The 19,739-nt window shown below is 37.2% G+C and overlaps 1 protein-coding gene and 1 non-coding gene across 2 annotated transcripts; both read right to left on the reverse strand.

Annotated features, from left to right (window-relative positions):
* Window positions 1-984: 984 nt before the first annotated feature.
* On the reverse strand, window positions 985-2,506 carry LOC144253960 (importin subunit alpha-5-like). Its single transcript, XM_077796683.1, has 2 exons — window positions 1,579-2,506; window positions 985-1,393 (listed from the first exon to the last, which is right to left on the reverse strand). The coding sequence occupies exons 1-2, from the start codon at window positions 2,418-2,420 to the stop codon at window positions 1,210-1,212; spliced, it is 1,026 nt and encodes a 341-aa protein (XP_077652809.1). The 5' UTR covers window positions 2,421-2,506; the 3' UTR covers window positions 985-1,209.
* Window positions 2,507-2,687: 181 nt separating this feature from the next.
* Window positions 2,688-2,794, reverse strand: LOC144254043 (U6 spliceosomal RNA). Its single transcript, XR_013343416.1, has one exon. It is a non-coding gene; the product is annotated as a U6 spliceosomal RNA (small nuclear RNA).
* Window positions 2,795-19,739: the final 16,945 nt, after the last annotated feature.

The following is a 19,739-nucleotide window of genomic DNA, read 5'->3' on the forward strand; positions in this document are numbered from 1 at the left end:
GCATGTCATGTTGAGAAAATGGTTGTTTTTCTTAAGAATGCTACATTACAGGGTTCATATATGCAGCGGGAGTATATCAGAATCAAGCTGCACTTGACTAAGAAAAAAAAATTCTTAAGTATTCTTTAAAATAATGTGTTATCTGCCAGTCACAGAGGGGGAAAGCACCTAGGGTTAACTCCAATTTACTGAGGACCTTGATCAGGACCACAAAGCCTGAAATATTTGTTGTAATGCAGAAACACAGCCTCTAGTCCTCTGGGTTCAGTCTGAGAAAATTGGAAGTTTCGAGTCCTTTTTTTTCCCCTCCTTATTTTTTAACTGAATTATAGGATATGTTTTTTGATTACTAAGAACTCTAAATCTTCATACCAGCATTAGAACTGAACCACTTCCAAATCCTAAGTCACATAAGACCAAAGAGAAGCAAAAGCCATACAAATTAATACGTGCTTCTCTTTTTTCTGCTTTAAGGGAATCTGCAAACCAGTATCACATTTAAGAGTCAAAGTGTTAATTCTTCAGCATTCCTGACAACTAGAAAGCATTCACTGAAGGCTGAAGGTAAGGGAGTGGATGGTTTAATTTTAATATCTGAAGAATGGCGCCAATAGAGGAAAGAAAACCATCCAATCTTAGTAAGAATTAATGCAAATTTGGCTAGAAAAAGCCACCAGATAATCCAAGGATTCACTGTGGAAGAACTCATGAAAAGTACTCTGAAGTGTACACAACAAGTCTAAACATCTCCCTTGTCACAAGTAGTTGTGTGAAATTCAAGATAAAGGTTTAGTTTTATCTTTTAATGTCAGTATTTGTTTCCCACTTTAAAGGGAATGAGGAAGAGTCCTTTTTTCTCCCCCACAAAAAGGGAGCCACATTAATACATATATATATATATATATATATATATATATATATATATATATATTCCCATGACTCTAATATAATTGCAGATCTCCAAAGCCTAGGGATTTTTCCATTAAAGTGGGCCATTCTGGTTACCCTATTATTATAAGGGTATTCCACCACAGAGAGCCAGAGGTTTTCCAGATGTGTGTAAGAGAGCAGGTGCGCAAGGCAAGCAAATGAGCGCAAACAGTATTATGGAAAACATTTGAGAAGTTAGCTCCATGAGGACTGTGGGCTCCACAAGAAGACTCGACTGGGTAGCCTGGTCTGACACAGGAACATGAAAGCAGTATTGCTTCAAAGCTGGAAACCTTCCATAGGAGCCTCACACTGCTGGAAGATGTAGTGCTGCTGGCTAAGGTCAACCTGGGGAGCAATGCTGCTGTCCTCATCTTCGGTCCCAAAGTAATGCTCAATAAGATCAAAGGCCTTCTGATAGATCTCCTGGTTTTCATGACTCTGTAAGAACTCAATTTTAGGGCTGGAGATGTGGCTCAGCGGTAGCGCGCTCGCCTGGCATGCGTGCGGCCCAGGTTCGATCCTCAGCACCACATACCAACAAAGATGTTGTGTCCGCCGAGAACTAAAAAATAAATATTAAAAATTCTCTCTCTCTCTCTCTCTCCTCTCTCACTCTCTCCTTAAAAAGAAAAAAAAAAAAAGAACTCAATTTTATCCAAACCATAAGCTTCTTCAATCAAAGCACAGTAAGGGTTAATGCCAGTGCCATTCCTTTTTGCTTCTTGTTCTCCAAGCCTCAATATATTTTCCAAGCCATTAAGGGCAACCTGTACAATCTTAGAGTCCATGACAGTGAGGAGATCACAGAGCGGCTTGATACAACCCAGTTCTACTAGGTACTTGATCTGTTCAGCTGATCCTCCAGAAGTTGCATTTGTGATGGCCCAAGCAGCTTCTTTCCTTGTCCGAAACTCAGCAGTTTGCAATATACTAATAAGAGCTGGAAAGATGTTGGCATCTATCACAGTCTGGATCTGTGCCCTATTTCCAGCTGTGATATTAGATATTGTCCAACATGCTTCCTTTTTGATAGATTCCTTTGGGCTACTCAGCAAATGCAATAAACTCTGAAGAGCGGAACAATTCAAAATTACCTGTGTCTGAATATCATCCCCTGTGACAATGTTTCCCACAGCCCGCAAAGCAGGAGAAACAACTTTATAATCATTATGCATTAGCAGCTCCACCAGTCTCCTACATACTCCTGCATCAATGACCGCTTGAATTTTATCATTGGGTCCATCTGATAAATACGAGAGGGCCCAGCAGGCATCAGCCAGTACATCAGTGTCACTAACGAAGAGCAACCAGGAAAGCACATTCAGACAGGGGGAAACCTTTGCAAATTCTGGAGGTGGGCTTTTTCCTCTACAGAGATTAGACAAAGCCCATACTGCATTCCGGGTCATTGTCAGGCGGTTTTGCTTTGAAAATAACTGCAAAAGAGGGGGAAGGATATTGCAGTCTAAAACATAGTCCCTGCACATGGTACTATCTCCAGCAATGTTGCCAAGAGCCCAGACTGCCTGTTCTTGGACATCTTCAAACTCTGAGCTGAGCAACTCTATGAAGATGGGCACTGCCCCTGCCTGAATCACAATCCGGGTCTGAAGAGAATTTCCTGAAGCAATATTTGTCAGTACCCAAGCTGACTCAAACTGCAATGTACAATTCTCTTTTCGTTTGAGGAATTCCACAAACCTTGCCGCTACTCCTGGTGTGCTGATAACTTCATCAATAGGAGGATTAGGTTCAAAAACATGGAACGCTTCACGAATTTGCGTGTCATCCTTGCGCAGGGGCCATGCTAATCTTCTCTGTATCATTCCAATTTTAGTATATGTGCTGCCGAAGCGAGCACTAATTAAATTTATTTGATATGTTAAATTACCAAGGAAACACTGTCAAGTAAAAAGTAATGTTAATAATCCTTCTTTAGGTTATATTTATATGGTTATATGTTAACAATATATATTAAAGAAACTATATAAAATTCCTAAAATTTGTTTGTGTTCTTAATGACACATTATATCACTTCTAGTTATTATCTTAAATTGTCCTATACTGTATAAATAATCAAAGATCCTTTATCAGCTGCATTAAATTAAATTCTCATGGACATTTTAAGTCATTTTTCATCCATGGACAATGATTATTTCACTTTGATACTTTCCTAAAAACTTTTGCAAGCATTTATGACACAAAATTACAAGAAATCATGAAAAAGACTTGACAAGTACAGGTCTCTGATAACCTTAAACTGGGGCTGTTCCTGGCCTTATTACTCTACAATGTAGTTAAATTAGCCGAATGATTTGACATAAACTTCAGAGAAATCACCATAGCAGTTCACCTATGAACAACTTTCATGACTATTGCTGTATGGGCCACAGAAAAAGTTTACTCGAATGCACAATGACATCACCAGAGACACTCAAACTGCAAACCAGGAAAATTTACTGGATTAGAACTGTCATATTGAAATAAAAAATTGTTTCAGTGTCATTAAGTCAGGAATTGTAACCTCAAATCTTAGAAATATAAAAAAACAAAAAATCTTGGTATTCCACCAGATTAGGGAAGTATAATCAATTGATTTATTTAGTTGATCAAATCTTGGCTCTTGGGGACCTTGATGTTATCTTCTTTTTTTTTTTTTTTTTTGGTACCAGGGATTGAACCCAGAAGTGCTTAACCACTGAGCCACATCTCCAGCCCTTTTTAAAAAAAAAATATTTTATTAGAGACAGGGTCTCAATGAGTTGCTCAGGGCCTCATTCAGTTGCTGAGGCTGGATCTGAACTCAAGATCCTACTGTCTCAGCCTCCTGAGTTTCTGGAATTACAGGCGTGCACCACCAGGCCTGGTGATATTATCTTCTTATTAGTCATATTGGAAACCTCCCTGAACATGGTATACTCTCCAGAATCTTGATGCTTATCAGCAGCCACTAACTTGATACATGACCTCTGTGAGGACTGAACAGGAACTTCAAGAAGAGAATCACTGAATGAACCTACTGAGACCCTAGTTTGAGACATACGAATGTCTATGGAAAAGAAAACAATGTGTGGTGATGATTAACAGTAGCACTAAATAGTTAGTCATGCAGTTCAACTGAGGGAATGACCAAAATGGGGCAGGGAGGATTGTGAAAGAAAAATAAATATAGAGGCCCCAATTTATATATGCCCAAGGCCACAACCAACCACACAGCCAAAACCTGGCATCTTGATTTCCCTGAAACACTGACTCCAATTATAAACAAAATACAAAATATAACCTCTATGTCCAGTATAATTCAATGAAATTAAACCAAATAGCTATAGAGTAATCAGCTTAAACAGCTCTGCTTGCCTTACCGAGAATTTTAACATGTAAACCAGTTACAGTTCTACACACCTATAATACCAGCAACTCGGGAGGCTGAGACAGGAGGATCACAAATTCCAGGCCAGTTTCAGCAACTCAGCAAGACCCTCTCTCAAAATAACATTAAAAAGACTGGGGAAGTGGCTTAGTGGTAGAGTGCCCCTGAAGAATTGTGATGTTTAATAGAAAATAATTTTTTTAAGAGGTCAAAATACTTCCTCCTTAATGCTTCATAAACTGGGATAACTGCTATAGTGGGACTTCTTATCACTTGGTTTGAGGTCTCTCAATTTGCAAATTATTCCTTTTTGTGCATAATAAATCTAAACTCTAAAACAAAACTTGATCTAGGCTGGGGTTGTAGCTCAGCGGTAGAGCACTTGCCTAGCATGTGTGAGGCACTAGGTTCGATTCTCAGCACTGTATATAAATAAAACAAAGGTCCATTGACAACTAAAAGAAAATTTTAAAAAAACATGATATGATTTTATTTTTGACAACAGAATGCAAATGAATAAGAAATCAATCAAAATGATATTTCTTAATAACCTCTGCTTTGAAACCTTTTTTTTTTTAAACACCAAGAGTCACTCTACCACTGAGCTACATCCCCAGCCCCTTTAAAATTTTATTTTGCAACAGGATCTTGCCAAGTTGCCCAGGCTAGCCTAATAGAACTTGTAATTCTCCTGCCTCAGCCTCCCAAGTTGCTGGGATTACAGGTGTGCAACACCGTGCCATGATTTGAAAACTTTAAAATGTTTTCCTAAGTTACTCATGAGTTAAAGGAGAAGTTACAATATAAAGTATTTAGAGCTGAATGAAAATAAAATATACCCAAACTGTGGGCTAGAGCTAAAACAGTATTCAAAGATATATTTTAGCCTTTACTTAAAATATGAAGAAAGGAAAAGATTGAAACTCTTTTAAATGATATTTCTAGACACAAATAACAGAGTAAAATAAGAAATCAAGAAAGAAATGGTAGAAAAGAGTAAATGAAATGTAGAAATTAGTTAAAATAAATAAGTAAACATGTATATATAAAGTCAAGTACTGGCTCTTTAAATAAAAAGGCTAATAAAGAAGAAGAAAACCTCCAAATAAAAGTAGAAAACTGGGGCTGGGGCTATGGCTCAGTGGTAGAGTGCTGGCCTGGCACACATGAGCCCCTGGGTTCCCTAGAAGACACAGAGTCTCAAGCTAGTGGACTAGCGCAGGTGGTTTCTTGGATGCTCCACGGCGTGAAACCAACAATGCATTCAGGCAGCATCTCAGCAAGGTGGGCAAACGGAAAAAAAAAAGGTGGGGGGACTTTACTAGAATGTAATACTGGACACTCAAAGCAGATCGGGGACTCAGGAGGTTGGATATAATAAAATAAAGAAGAAATCTCCAGGGGCACAGTCACTGCGGTGGCAGAGGCACCAGCTCCTCCATGAGCGCAGTGGAGGGATAAGGGAATTAAAGGAACCCACATTTTTAGGAGAACTGAGGAGTTTCTGGGTACAGAGAGTTTAGAGATCTAAGACACTGCCCCACAGAACTGAAAGGCACGCTGTCCAACAGCCGTATACAGGGAAGAAACTGCATCTCTCCCAGCGGCATGTGTGGGACAGAGAAAGGAAATGTTTTGCAGCCAAGACATGGGGACCAGCAGCTGAGGGAGCCGAGTCCTGGCAATCCCAAGGCTGGCCCAAAATACAGGACAGGCAAACCCCCACTGCATGACATAGAGTGGGCCTAAGTGACCAGGAGAAAATCAAATGTGAAGAGAGGTTTACACAAGGGATGACTGCACATGAAACCTACCTGGCTGTACTCCTGCACACTCCAATCGGGCAGCTGGCAGGACAAGCTAGGAGAGATGCACCCAGCTGGGAATTCGAAAGGACAGGGACAGGAGAGACTGAGTTTGGAGGCTGAATCCAAAATCAGAAAACTTGAGGTCCATAGGTGACATAGTGGACTAAGAATTGGCTCCTCCACCACACACGTGAAACCCCAGAGAATGACCAATGGGTAGCAGAAGAAATCAGGGATGAAATAAAAGATTACTTAGAGATAAATGAGAATAGTGATAAAACATATCAAACTCTTTGGGACATTATGAAGGCACTGCTAAGAGGAAAATTCATTGCATTGAGCTTATTTATTAAAAGAGTATAAAGTCAACAAATAAATAACCTAACATTACATCTCAAAGCCTTAGAAACACCAAAAGCAGCAGAACACAGAAAATAATTAAAATCAGAGCTGAAGTCAATGAAATTGAAACAAAAGAAACAATCCAAAAACATTGACAAAACAAAAAGCTGGTTCTTTGAAAAAAAATCAATAAAATTGATAAACACCTAAGCAAACTAACAAAGAGAAAGAGAGAGAACTGAAATTACTAAAATTGACGATGAAAAGGAAAATATCACAATTGACACTACTCAAATACAGAAGATAATCAGAATTTATTTTGAAAATGTATACACTAATAGAAAATCTTGAAGACATCAACAAATTTCTAGAGACATTATGACCTAGAAGGACAAGGACATAGAAAATTTAAACACATCAATTTCAACCAATAAAATTGAAGATGCCATCAAATGCTTACCAAGAAAGAAAAGCCCAGGATCAGACATATTCTCAGCCGAGTTCTAACAGACATTCAAAGAAGAACTACACCAATCCTCCTCAAATTATTCCATGAAAAGGAGAGAACACTTCCAAACTCATTCTATGAAGTTAGTATCACCCTGATACCAAATCCAGACAAAGACACCTTAAGGAAAGAAAATTTCAGGTGACCATAGATGTAAAAATTCTCAATAAAATACTGGCAAATCGCATACAAAAACATATTTAAAAGATAATGCATCATGATCAAGTGGGGTTTATCCCAGGGATGCAAGGCTGGTTCAACATACAGAAATCAATAAATGTAATTCATCACATCAAAAGACTTAAAGACAAAAATCACATGATTATCTCATAGATGCAGAAAAAGCATTTAACAAAATACAGCATCCATTTGTGCTCAAAACACAAGAGAAACAAGGGTCAGTAGGAATATACCTCAACATTATAAAAGGTATACATGCTAAATCTAAGGCCAACATCATTTTAGACAGAGAAAAACTGAAAGCATTCCCTCTTAAAAACAGGAACAAGGATGCCCTCTATCACCACTTCTATTCAACATAGTCCTAGAAACTCTAGCCAGATCAATTAGACAAAAGAAATTAAAGGGATACAAACAGGAAAAGAGGAACTCAAACTATCTCTATTTGCTGATGACATAATTCTGTATTTAGAAGTCCCCCCCCCAAAAAAAAAACTCCACCAGAAAGCTTCTTAAACTCATAAATGAATTCAGCAATGTAGCAGGATATAAAATTAACACCTATAAGTCAATTCTTATTCTACACGTAAGTCATGAATCAACTGAAAGAGAAATTAGGAAAACTATCCCATTCACAACAGCCTCAAAGAAAATAAAATATTTGGGGAATGAATCTAACAAAAGAGGTGAAGGGGTTGGGGTTGTGGCTCAGTGGCAGAGTACTTGCCTAGCATGTGTGACTCTCTGGGTTCGATTTTCAGCACCACGTATAAATAAATAAAATAAACGTCCATTAACAACTAAAAAATATTTTTTTAAAGAGAGAGAGAGAGAGAGAGAATTTTTTAATATTTATTTTTTAGTTCTCGGCGGACACAACATCTTCGTTGGTATGTGGTGCTGAGGATCGAACCCGGGCCGCACGCATGTCAGGCCAGCGCGCTAGCGCTTGAGCCACATCCCCAGCCCCTAAAAAAATATTTTTTTAAAAAACATTTCATCTCAGTTACTGCGCTTTGCAACTCCAGCATTTCTATTTGTTTCTTTTTTGTAATTTGTATCATCTTATTGACATTCTATATTTGGTAATTCTCATACTTTCTCTAAAGGCCTTTAGACATGATTTCTTTGAATATATTTAAATTAACTGACTTAAAGTCTTTACTTAGTACGTCCAACATCTGAGCCTCCTTGGAGAGGGTTTCTATTGAATATTCTTTGCTTAGCGGCTCTGTTCAAATATAAAGACACGAAGACATGATTTTAACTCTCAGCTGGGCAGTTTTCAACTCTTCCTAAACCTTCAATTCATTCTTGCACAATGCTTTAAGGTTAGCCAAAGATGAGAATTTAGGAGAATCTCAAGTCTTTCCTGAGCATGTACACATAGGGATACGCGCACAGCCCTAGGCAGGAGTACATCCTTCCAGACTACAAGAAATGCATTAGAGCTTTTCAAAGTTTTTTAGTTAGCCTATTGTGAGCTCCAACATTCTTCACTGCCATAGGCAGCTCAGCGTTAAATAGTAGCTTCTGATTGTTCTGAACCAATACACACAGGGAAAAGGCTATATACACGGGGTGAATATTGAGTCAGGTTAAATAAAGACTACTTTTTGAGTAGTGTTCCATAGGGAACCATGAGATATGTCAAAGGTCATTATCAGGGAATAAGGTCTTGAAGAAATCCCAACCTAGTTCTTTTCTCTCAAGCAGCTACTAGGAAGCTTGTTTCATGGTTACAAGCTGTTTTCAGGGCTACTGTAGAACTGGGAAAAAGAATGAGAATAGAGAAAATTAAAATGTCACAAAACTCACTATTCTTATAAATTTCCTTGATTGCAGCAAGGTCTTGGCTAATTTCCAGAATTCTGAAAAAGTTTATTTTGACATTTCCTTTTTGCTGAAGTTCTAATTGCTTTTATGGAGGATAGGATTTTTACAGGAACTTACTGCACCATTTTGTTACGATGTTACTTATAATTAAAGATAAAAACATTCTAAGATCCTGGTATTGTCCAGAAGAGTAGTAGGTATGTTAGTTAGCTTTCTGTCACTGTGACAAAATATCTAAGATAAATAACTTAAAAGGAGGAAATACTTATTCTGGCTCATTGTTTCAGATGTTTCAATCCATGGTTGCTTGGGACAGCAGCTTTTAGGCCTGTGGCGAGGCAGTCCATGATGGTAGATGTACATGGTAGAGGAAAGCAAAGAGAGAAAGGAGGTGCCAGAGTCCCAGTCCCCTCCATGGATATGCCCCTAGTGATCTCACTTCCTTCCTCTAGGTCCTATCTCCTACTAAAGTTTCCACAACTTCCCAATAGTGCCATAGGCTGGGAACCAAGCCTTTGACACACCAATTTTGGGGGGACATTTAAGATCCAAACCATAATAGTAGAGGTATGATTAACTTTATACTTCATTAAATACATATGTTAAATTTTGTGCATGTGTGTGGTGCTGGGGGTGGAATCCAGGGCCCTGTGCATGCTAACCAAGTGCATATGTTAAAAATTTATAGGAAACTACTAAGAACAATAACTAGGATAAAAATTGGAGGTAAAAATTAATTATTTCAACAGAATATAAGAAAAAATAAGCTGTCACTTAAAAGGAAGTAAAAATAAACCCAAAATAATATCATATCCAATTAATTAGTATGACAATAAATAAAATGGATTCAAATTATTAGATAAAAGCAGATATTCTCAGTTTGCTTTTTAAAAAAGCTTGATGTCACTTTGGAGACATACCTAAGTTATAGGTATACAAACAATTGAAAATAAAATGATGGAAAACAAATTTTCTAGCCTATTACTGACCAGAAGGAACTTAAGGATAACATTAAACAAAACAGATATTAAGCCAAAAAAGATACAAAGACAATCTTAGGAACAGAAAGTTCAGTATACTTTATTCTCTTGGCATCCATGACATTATAGTTTTATTTTTTAATTTTTTAAAAATTTTTTTTTAGTTGTAGTTGGATACAATACCTATATTTTATTTATTTTTATGTGATGCTGAGGATTGAACTGAGTGCCCTGCCCTATATTTTACTTATTTTTATGTGATGCTGAGGTTTGAACTCAGTGCCCCTCATGTGCTAGGCAAGCATTCTATTGCTGATTCACAACCCAGCCTCTATACTCTTATTTTTTTTTTTTTTTTTTTTTTTTTACTGATGTATTGTTTCCTTTCTCACTTTTTTTTTTTTTTTTTTTTGGTGTTTCTGGGGACTGAACCCAGGGCCTTGTGAGTGCAAAGCAAGAAACTACCAACTGAGCTATTTCGGCACTTTTTTTTTCTGTGACCTCTAAATACTAAAGTTGAGACTCAGAACTCTCTTTTAATCACCTTTACCCTCTCACTTTACCCCCACAATTTTCTGTATCTGAATGTACATACTTACATAGTTACTGATGTTACTCATAATTAAAGTTAAAAACATTCTAAGATCCTGGTATTGTCCAGAAGAGTAGTAGGTATGTTAGTTAGCTTTCTGTCACTGTGACAAAATATCTAAGATAAATAACTTAAAAGGAAGAAATATTTATTCTGGCTCATTGTTTCAGTCCATGGCCCTTGGTATAGCTGCTGGATATAAATACTTACTTACATCCAGATACAGGAAATTATAAGAAGCTGCCATACCCTTTTTCAAAGGTTTATTCCATTTTACACTTTTCAACATATAAGAATTCAAGTTACGGTTGCTCACATCCTTGCCAACCTTTGATCTTCTTGTTAAGAATTAGCCGTGTAGATAGGAGTATAATGGTATTTCGTTGTAGCTTCAATTTACTTTACTTCATGACTACTGATGTGGAGGATGCTTTTTGTGTGCTTTTTAATCACATTCTTATAAAGTATCCAAGACTCTTGCAATTTTAAAAATTGTACTGTTTATCTTTTTAATATTGTTATAAGAGTTATAATATTTGTGAGTTAATATATTTGTGACTATATTCTCTAAGTCTACGGCCTGATTATTCATTTTTGATGAACAGAAGTTTTAATTTTTTATTTTAAAATGTCCACTTTATTCCATAACATTTAGCCAGGTACCATTACATTTGAGGAAGTGAAGGACCATGAGACTGATCTACAGTAAAATACTAAGAAGTTGTAGTCCAATTTTACACATTTTCAGGAATTCCCAGACAAGTGTACCACAAAGCAGAAATATATGTACCACTACTACATTTTATATAATAGAAGAAGAGAGTATCAATATACTTCACAAAGTAGTAAATTCATCTGGCTGGGAATGCAATTGTTACAAAGCAATAGTAAATGGTTTATAAAATGTAATTTTATTTTATGTTACTCTGCTGTTACACGGGGCATAACTTTTTCACAAGGCTTTTTTGGGACTACAGCCAATGGTTAGCAATGCACAATAGTGGTCCAACTCTGTAAAGAATAATAATTAGACAAACTGGACACCCTCTCACACGTGTACAAATCTGTGTGGAAAATTACTAAAGTTTTAAATTTGGACTTGTGTACTTTTATTTCCCCTTTCCAGTATATTAAGAATTGACATGCACTTTAATTTGCCAAAAACAATGCTTGTATTCTGGCAGCAATGTACTACTTCAATTACATAATAAAGTGAATACCAGAACTACAAAGGCAGGAGGCATAAGTGAATTTTTGTAGGGGGTACCAGGAACTGAACTCAGGGGCCCTTGACCACTGAGCCACATCCCCAGCCCTGTTTTGCATTTTATTTAGAGACAGGTTCTCACTGAGTTGCTTAGTGCTGCACTTTTGCTGAGGCTGGTTTTGAACTTACAATTCTCCTGCCTTAGCCTCCCGAGCCCCTGGGATTGCAGGCATGCACCACAGCACCCAACTGATAAGTGAATTTTTTTTAATACTTATTTTTTAGCTTTAGGTGGACACGATATCTTTATTTTATTTTTATGTGGTGCTGAGGATCGAACCCAGTGCCTCACGCATGCCAGATGAGCACGCTACCACTTGAGCCACATCCCCAACCCATAAGTGAATTTTTAATGGGAAGGGAAGTTGTCAACTTAAACAAATGAACAATGAAAAAGGAAACTTCCTGTTTTCACAGACAAATGCACCCTCCCACAATATGTGCTATACAGGAGGCATTTCACTTTGTGACCCCTGGCCTAGAAATTTCAAGTGCTTTCCCATTCAAACTAAATAAGGAAGGGAATGTAGAAATTAAGAAGTTATATACAACAATATTATTTAATTTATTTTTGGTAATGGGGATTAAACCCAGGGGTGCTTAACCACAACCCCAGCCCTTTTTATTTTTTGAGATAAGGTCTTGATAAGTTGCTTAGGGTCTCACTAAGTTGCTAAGGTTGCTCGCCAACTTGCAATTCTCCTGCCTCAGCCTCCCTGAATTGCTGGGATTACAAGAGTGCACCACCATACCTGGCTAGAACACTCTTTAAATCATAATTAAATACATTTTCTTATCTTCACAGTAATAAAAAGCACAGTCATTGAAGAACTGGTTCAGATTACTTAAACACCAGACAGATTTTTAATTCTTGACTAAGTTTTTAGAAGTTACTTATGTTTATATGAAATGAAGCTATTAATACTTACCTACTGCAGTAACTGCATACCAGGAAAGCTAAAAAAACAAATCAAGGAATGGCTTTTACTCAAAGCTGCAGTGTGAAAAGGTTATGAACAGTTGATTCCATACATGAATGGGTTTCTTTGCTTGCGGAAACCAAGAAGAATAAGGAATGGAGATGTGTAAAAAGATTTCTTAAAGGGAAGGATGACAGCCTGTATGTAGTTTTTGGCCCCTTCTGTCACAATCTTCTCCTTCTCTGTCCGATATCCAAAATGTTAAGTTGTCTTTAAGCAACTGCATAACAAGGATGCTCTCCTTGTATGAGTCTTCAGTTTATCAAGTTCTGCAAAGGACTCATCAAAAATTGATGTAGCCAGGTATGGTGGTGCACACCTGTAATCCCAGCGGCTCTGGAGGCTAAGGCAGGAGGATTGTGAGCCAGCCTCAGCAAAGGCGAGGTGTTAAGCAACTCAGTGAGACCCTGTCTCTAAAAAAAAAAAAAAAAAAATAGGGCTAGGGATGTGGCTCAGTGGTTGAGTGCCTCTGAGTTCAATCCCTGGTACAAAAAAAAAAAAAAAAAGTCAATTTTATCTACTGTTCAGGAAAGCTCTGGGGTTTTAGGGATCTCACAGTGAAACCCAGCAAAATTAAGAGCCAGCCTGAGGCAGACTGGGTGTGTGCTTGTACCTCTTTTTTGTTTATGTCAAATGCCTCTTGGTAAGCTCCTTAGGAATTATCTACTGTCTGTTTCTGATCATCACTTCAACAAGGTACGGAAGTGATTTCCCTTCATTTTCAGATAGAAGACTTTAGTCTCTGGATTTACATTGGCTATTAATACTTACCCAACAATTCTGGGACCAAGGTGCATATAAATCTCAGTTCCGACTCCACTTTCTCCCAATAGTCCTAATCAGCTGCAAATTCTTGTTAAAGGTGTGAGTTTTCTGCTCAATGCTGAAGATGATCCTCCAGGCATACCTGCCTGCGGCCCCTGACCACGTTCCTGTAGGTCAGTTGAGAACAGGTTGTGCTCCCCAGTGGAGAGCTCTGCTGGGTCATGGACTTCGTGCAGGTGGCCATGTCATCATAGTGCCTGGGCTGCTTGGCTAGTTTGACCTTCTGGATCAGCTCATACTTCTCCTTGGTGTGGGAGCCAGGGCCTCCTCTCTGTGGCTGCCACCTTAAATTTTTATTGTCTAAATTTATCAATCTGTTCTTTTATGGCCAGGTAAGTCTGGGTTTTTCTAAGAACTTTTGCTTACCTACAAGTCATGAAGATATTCTCTTATGTCTTCTTCTGATGCTTTATAGTTTTAATTTTTGTGTTTGGGTTTATAATCAATCTAGAATTCTTTTTTGTGTATGATTTGAGGTAGGCGTTAAGAGTCACTTTTTTTCCATATTGATGTTCAATCGTTCTAGCACAATTTGTTGAAAAGATTTTCCTTTGATCTGCCATCTTTGTAAAAAAATCAAATAAGTAAGTGTGAGTCTGTTTCTGGGATTTCTCTTCAGTTCTACTCTTCTATTTGTTGAACCTTTTCCCAGCAGTTCAGTGCCTTCATTATTTTAGATTTATTTTAAAAACTGAAGTCAACTAATGTTAGTTCTCCAACTTTGTTGTGCTTTTGCAAATTTCCTTTGGATATTCTAGACATCCCTCCACACCTTTTTTTTTTTTTTTTTGCTTTCATATAAATTTTAGAATAGGTCTATCAATTGAAAAAAAAAGCCAGTGGAATTATAAAATTGTGATTTCATTGAATCTATAGATGTATTTGGAGGAGAACTGATACTTTACCAATACTGAATCAGTCAACCCATGAATATAGTATGTTTCCTGATTTATCTAGGTTTTTAAAACTTTGTCTCAGCAATGTTTTTCAATTTTTACAATAGAGGTTTTATATATCTTTTGTTTATTTCTAAGTATTTTAGGTTTTTAATATTATTATAAATGTAATTTTAAAAATTTCATTTTCCAGTTGTTTGCTATAGTATTTAAATATACAATTGATTTTTGTTTATGACCCTATATCTAGGAATTCTCTAAATTTACTCATTAGTTGTTGTTGTTTTTTCAAAATAAACTCTTTTTTTTTTTTTTTTTTTTATTGGTCGTTCATAACATTACATAGTTCTTAATACATCATATTACACGGTTTGATTCAAGTGGATTATGAACTCCCGCTTTTACCCCGTATACAAATTGCTGTATCACATCAGTTACCCTTCCATTGATTGACATATTGCCTTTCTAGTGTCTGATGTATTCTGCTGTCTGTCCTATTGTCTACTATCCCCCCTCCCCTCCCCTCCCCTCCCCTCCCCTTTTCTCTCTCTACCCTTTCTACTGTAAATCATGTCTTCCATTTGTATTCTCTTGACTTACCCCTCCTTACCTCTTATATGACATTTTGTATAACCCTGAGGATCGCCTTCCATTTCCATGCAATTTCCCTTCTCACTCCCTTTCCCTCCCACCTCTCATCCCTGTTTACTGTAAATATTCTTCTCAAGCTCTTCGTCCCTACCCTGTCCTTGTTTACACCCCTTATATCAAAGGAGTCATTTGGTATTTGTTTTTTAAAGATTGACTAGCTTCACTTAGCATAATCTGCTCTAATGCCATCCATTTCCCTCCAAATTCTATAATTTTGTCATTTTTTAATGCAGAGTAATACTCCATAGTGTATAAATGCCACATTTTTTTTATCCATTCATCTATTGAAGGGCATCTAGGCTGGTTCCACAGTCTTGCTATCGTGAATTGAGCTGCTATGAACATCGATGTAGCAGTGTCCCTGTAGCATGCTCTTGTTAGGGCTTTAGGGAATAGACCGAGAAGGGGAATAGCTGGGTCAAATGGTGGTTCCATTCCCAGCTTTCCGAGAAATCTCCATACTGCTTTCCAAATTGGCTGCACCAATTTGCAGTCCCACCAGCAATGAACAAGAGTGCCCTTTTCCCCGCATCCTCTCCAGCACTTATTGTTGTTTGACTTCCTAATGGCTGCCAGTCTTACTGGAGTGAGATGGTATCTTAGGGTAGTTTTGATTTGCATTTCTCTGACTGCTAGCGATGGTGAGCATTTTTTCATGTACTTGTTGATTGATTGTATGTCCTCCTCTGAGAAGTGTCTGTTCAGGTCCTTGGCCCATTTATTGATTGGGTTATTTGTTATCTTATTGTCTAATTTTTTGAGTTCTTTGTATATTCTGGTTATTAGGGCTCTATCTGAAGTGTGTGGAGTAAAGATTTGTTCCCAGGATGTAGGCTCCCTATTTATCTCTCTTATTGTTTCTTTTGCTGAGAAAAAACTTTTTAGTTTGAGTAAGTCCCATTTGTTGATTCTATTTGTTAACTCTAGCGCTATGGGTGTCCTATTGAGGAATTTGGAGCCCGATCCCACAGCGTGTAGATCATAACCAACTTTTTCTTCTATCAGATGCCGTGTCTCTGATTTAATATCAAGCTCCTTGATCCATTTTGAGTTAACTTTTGTGCACGGCGAGAGATAGGGATTCAGATTCATTTTGGTGCAAATGGATTTCCAGTTTTCCCAGCACCATTTGTTGAAGATGCTATCCTTCCTCCATTGCATGCTTTTAGCCCCTTTATCAAAAATAAGATAGTTGTAGTTTTGTGGATTGGTTACTGTGTCCTCTATTCTGTACCATTGGTCCACCCGCCTGTTTTGGTACCAGTACCATGCTGTTTTTGTTACTATTGCTCTGTAGTATAGTTTGAAGTCTGGTATCGCTATACCACCTGATTCACACTTCCTGCTTAGTATTGTTTTTGCTATTCTGGGTCTTTTATTATTCCATATGAATTTCATGATTCTTTTATCTATTTCTACAAGATATGCTGTTGGGATTTTGATTGGCATTGCATTGAACTTATAGAGAACTTTTGGTAATATCGCCATTTTGATGATGTTAGTTCTGCCTATCCATGAGCAGGGTATGTTTTTCCATCTTCTAAGGTCTTCTTCTATGTCTTTCTTTAGGGTTCTGTAATTTTCATTGTATAAATCTTTCACCTCTTTTGTTAGGTTGATTCCCAAGTATTTTATTTTTTGGGGGGATATTGTGAATGGAGTAGTTGTCCTCATTTCCGTTTCAGAGGATTTGTCGCTCATATACAGGAATGCCTTTGATTTATGCGTGTTGATCTTATATCCTGCCACTTTGCTGAATTCATTTATTAGCTCTAATAGCTTCTTTGTAGACCCTTTTGGGTCTGCTAGGTATAGAATCATATCATCTGCAAATAGTGATAATTTAAGTTCTTCTTTTCCTATTTTTATGCCTTTAATTTCTTTTGACTGTCTAATTGCTCTGGCCAGTGTTTCGAGGACTATGTTGAACAGAAGTGGTGAGAGAGGGCATCCCTGTCTTGTACCAGATCTTAGAGGGAATGCCTTCAATTTTTCTCCATTCAGAATGATGCTGGCCTGTGGCTTATCATAGATTGCTTTTACAATGTTGAGGTATGATCCTGTCATCCCTAATTTTTCTAGCGTTTTGAACATAAAGGGATGCTGTACTTTGTCGAATGCTTTTTCTGCATCTATTGAGATGATCATATGGTTCTTATTTTTAAGTCTATTGATGTGGTGAATAACAATTATTGATTTCCGTATATTAAACCAGCCTTGCATCCCAGGGATGAATCCTACTTGATCATGATGTATAATTTTTTTGATATGTATTTGAATCCGATTCGCCAGAATTTTATTGAGGATTTTTGCGTCAAAGTTCATTAGAGATATTGGTCTGTAGTTTTCCTTCTTTGATGTGTCTTTGTCTGGTTTCGGAATCAGGGTGATGTTGGCCTCGTAGAATGAATTTGGAAGTTCTCCCTCTTTTTCTATTTCCTGAAATAGCTTGAAAAGTATTGGTGTTAGTTCCTCTTTAAAGGTTTTGTAAAACTCTGCTGTATACCCATCCGGTCCTGGGCTTTTCTTAGTTGGTAATCTTTTGATGGTTTCTTCTATTTCCTCTATTGTTATTGGTCTGTTTAGGTTGTCTATATCCTCCTGGCTCAATCTGGGCAGATCATAGGACTCAAGGAATTTATCTATGCCTTCACTATCTTCTATTTTATTGGAGTATAAGGATTCAAAGTAATTTCTGATTATCTTCTGTATTTCTGAAGTGTCTGTTGTGATATTGTCTTTTTCATCCCGTATGCTAGTAATTTGGGTTCTCTCTCTTCTTCTCTTCGTTAGCATGGCTAAGGGTCTGTCAATTTTATTTATTTTTTCAAAGAACCAGCTTTTAGTTTTGTCAATTTTTTCAATTGTTTCTTTTGTTTCAATTTCATTAATTTCAGCTCTGATTTTAATTATTTCTTGCCTTCTACTTCTTTTGCTGTTGTTTTGCTCTTCTTTTTCTAGGATTTTGAGATGAAGTATGAGATCATTTATTTGTTGGTTTTTTCTTTTTTTGAGGAATGAACTCCAAGCAATGAATTTTCCTCTTAGAACTGCTTTCAATGTGTCCCATAGATTCCGATATGTTGTGTCTGTGTTTTCATTTAACTCTAGGAATTTTTTAATTTCCTCCTTGATGTCTTCTAAAACCCATTGATCACTCAGTAACCTATTGTTCATTCTCCAGGTGATGCTTGCTTTTTCCTTTCTTCTTTTATCATTGATTTTCAGTTTCATTCCATTATGATCAGATAAGATGCATGGTATTATCTCTACCCCTTTGTATTGTCTAAGAGTTGCCCTGTGACATAGTATATGGTCTATTTTTGAGAAGGTTCCATGTGCTGCTGAGAAAAAAGTGTAGCTACTTGATGTTGGGTGGTATAGTCTATATATGTCAATTAAGTCTAGGTTGTTAATTGTGTTATTGAGTTCTATAGTTTCCTTATTTAACTTTTGTTTGGAAGATCTGTCCAGTGGTGAGAGAGGTGTGTTGAAGTCTCCCATGATTATTGTATGTTGGTCTATTAGACTCTTGAACTTGAGAAGAGTTTGCTTGATGAATACAGCTGCACCATTATTTGGGGCATATATATTTATGATTGTTATGTCTTGTTGGTGTATGGTTCCCTTGAGCAGTATGAAGTGTCCTTCTTTATCCCTTTTGATTAGCTTTGGCTTGAAATCTATTTTATTAGATATGAGTATGGACACTCCTGCTTGTTTCCGCGGTCCATATGAGTGATATGATTTTTCCCAACCTTTCACCTTCAGTCTATGTATATCTTTTCCTATCAAATGCGTCTCCTGTAGACAGCATATTGTTGGGTCTTGTTTTTTGATCCATTCTACTAGCCTGTGTCTCTTAATTGGTGAGTTTAAGCCATTAACATTTAGGGTTATTATTGAGATATGGTTTGTTCTTCTATCCATATTTGTTTATTGATGTTACTAAACCTGATTTGTTATCCTCTTTGACTACTTTCCCCCCTTTACTGTCCTACCTCCCATTGTTGGTTTTCAATGTTGTTTTCCATTTCCTCTTCCTGTAATGTTTTGCCAAGGATTTTTTGAAGAGATGGTTTTCTAGCTGCGAATTCTTTTAACTTTTGTTTATTGTGGAAGGTTTTAATTTCATCTTCTAACCTGAAGCTTAATTTCGCCGGATACACGATTCTTGGTTGGAGCCCATTGTCTTTCAGTGTTTGAAATATGTTATTCCAGGATCTTCTAGCTTTCAGAGTCTGTGTTGAGAGATCAGCTGTTATCCTGATTGGTTTACCCCTAAATGTAATCTGCTTTCTTTCTCTTGCAGCTTTTAAAATTCTCTCCTTATTCTGTATGTTGGACATCTTCATTATAATGTGTCTAGGTGTGGATCTCTTATGATTTTGCACATTCGGCGTCCTGTAGGCTTCTAGGATTTGGGATTCTGTCTCAATCTTCAATTCTGGGAAGTTTTCTCGTATTATTTCACTGAATAGACTGTTTATTCCTTTGGAATGGAGCTCTGTGCCTTCCTGTATCCCAATGACTCTTAAATTTGGTCTTTTGATATTGTCCCATAATTCTTG

Source organism: Urocitellus parryii, chromosome 3, assembly GCF_045843805.1.
Source record: "Urocitellus parryii isolate mUroPar1 chromosome 3, mUroPar1.hap1, whole genome shotgun sequence".
Classification (NCBI taxonomy): Eukaryota; Metazoa; Chordata; class Mammalia; order Rodentia; family Sciuridae; genus Urocitellus; species Urocitellus parryii.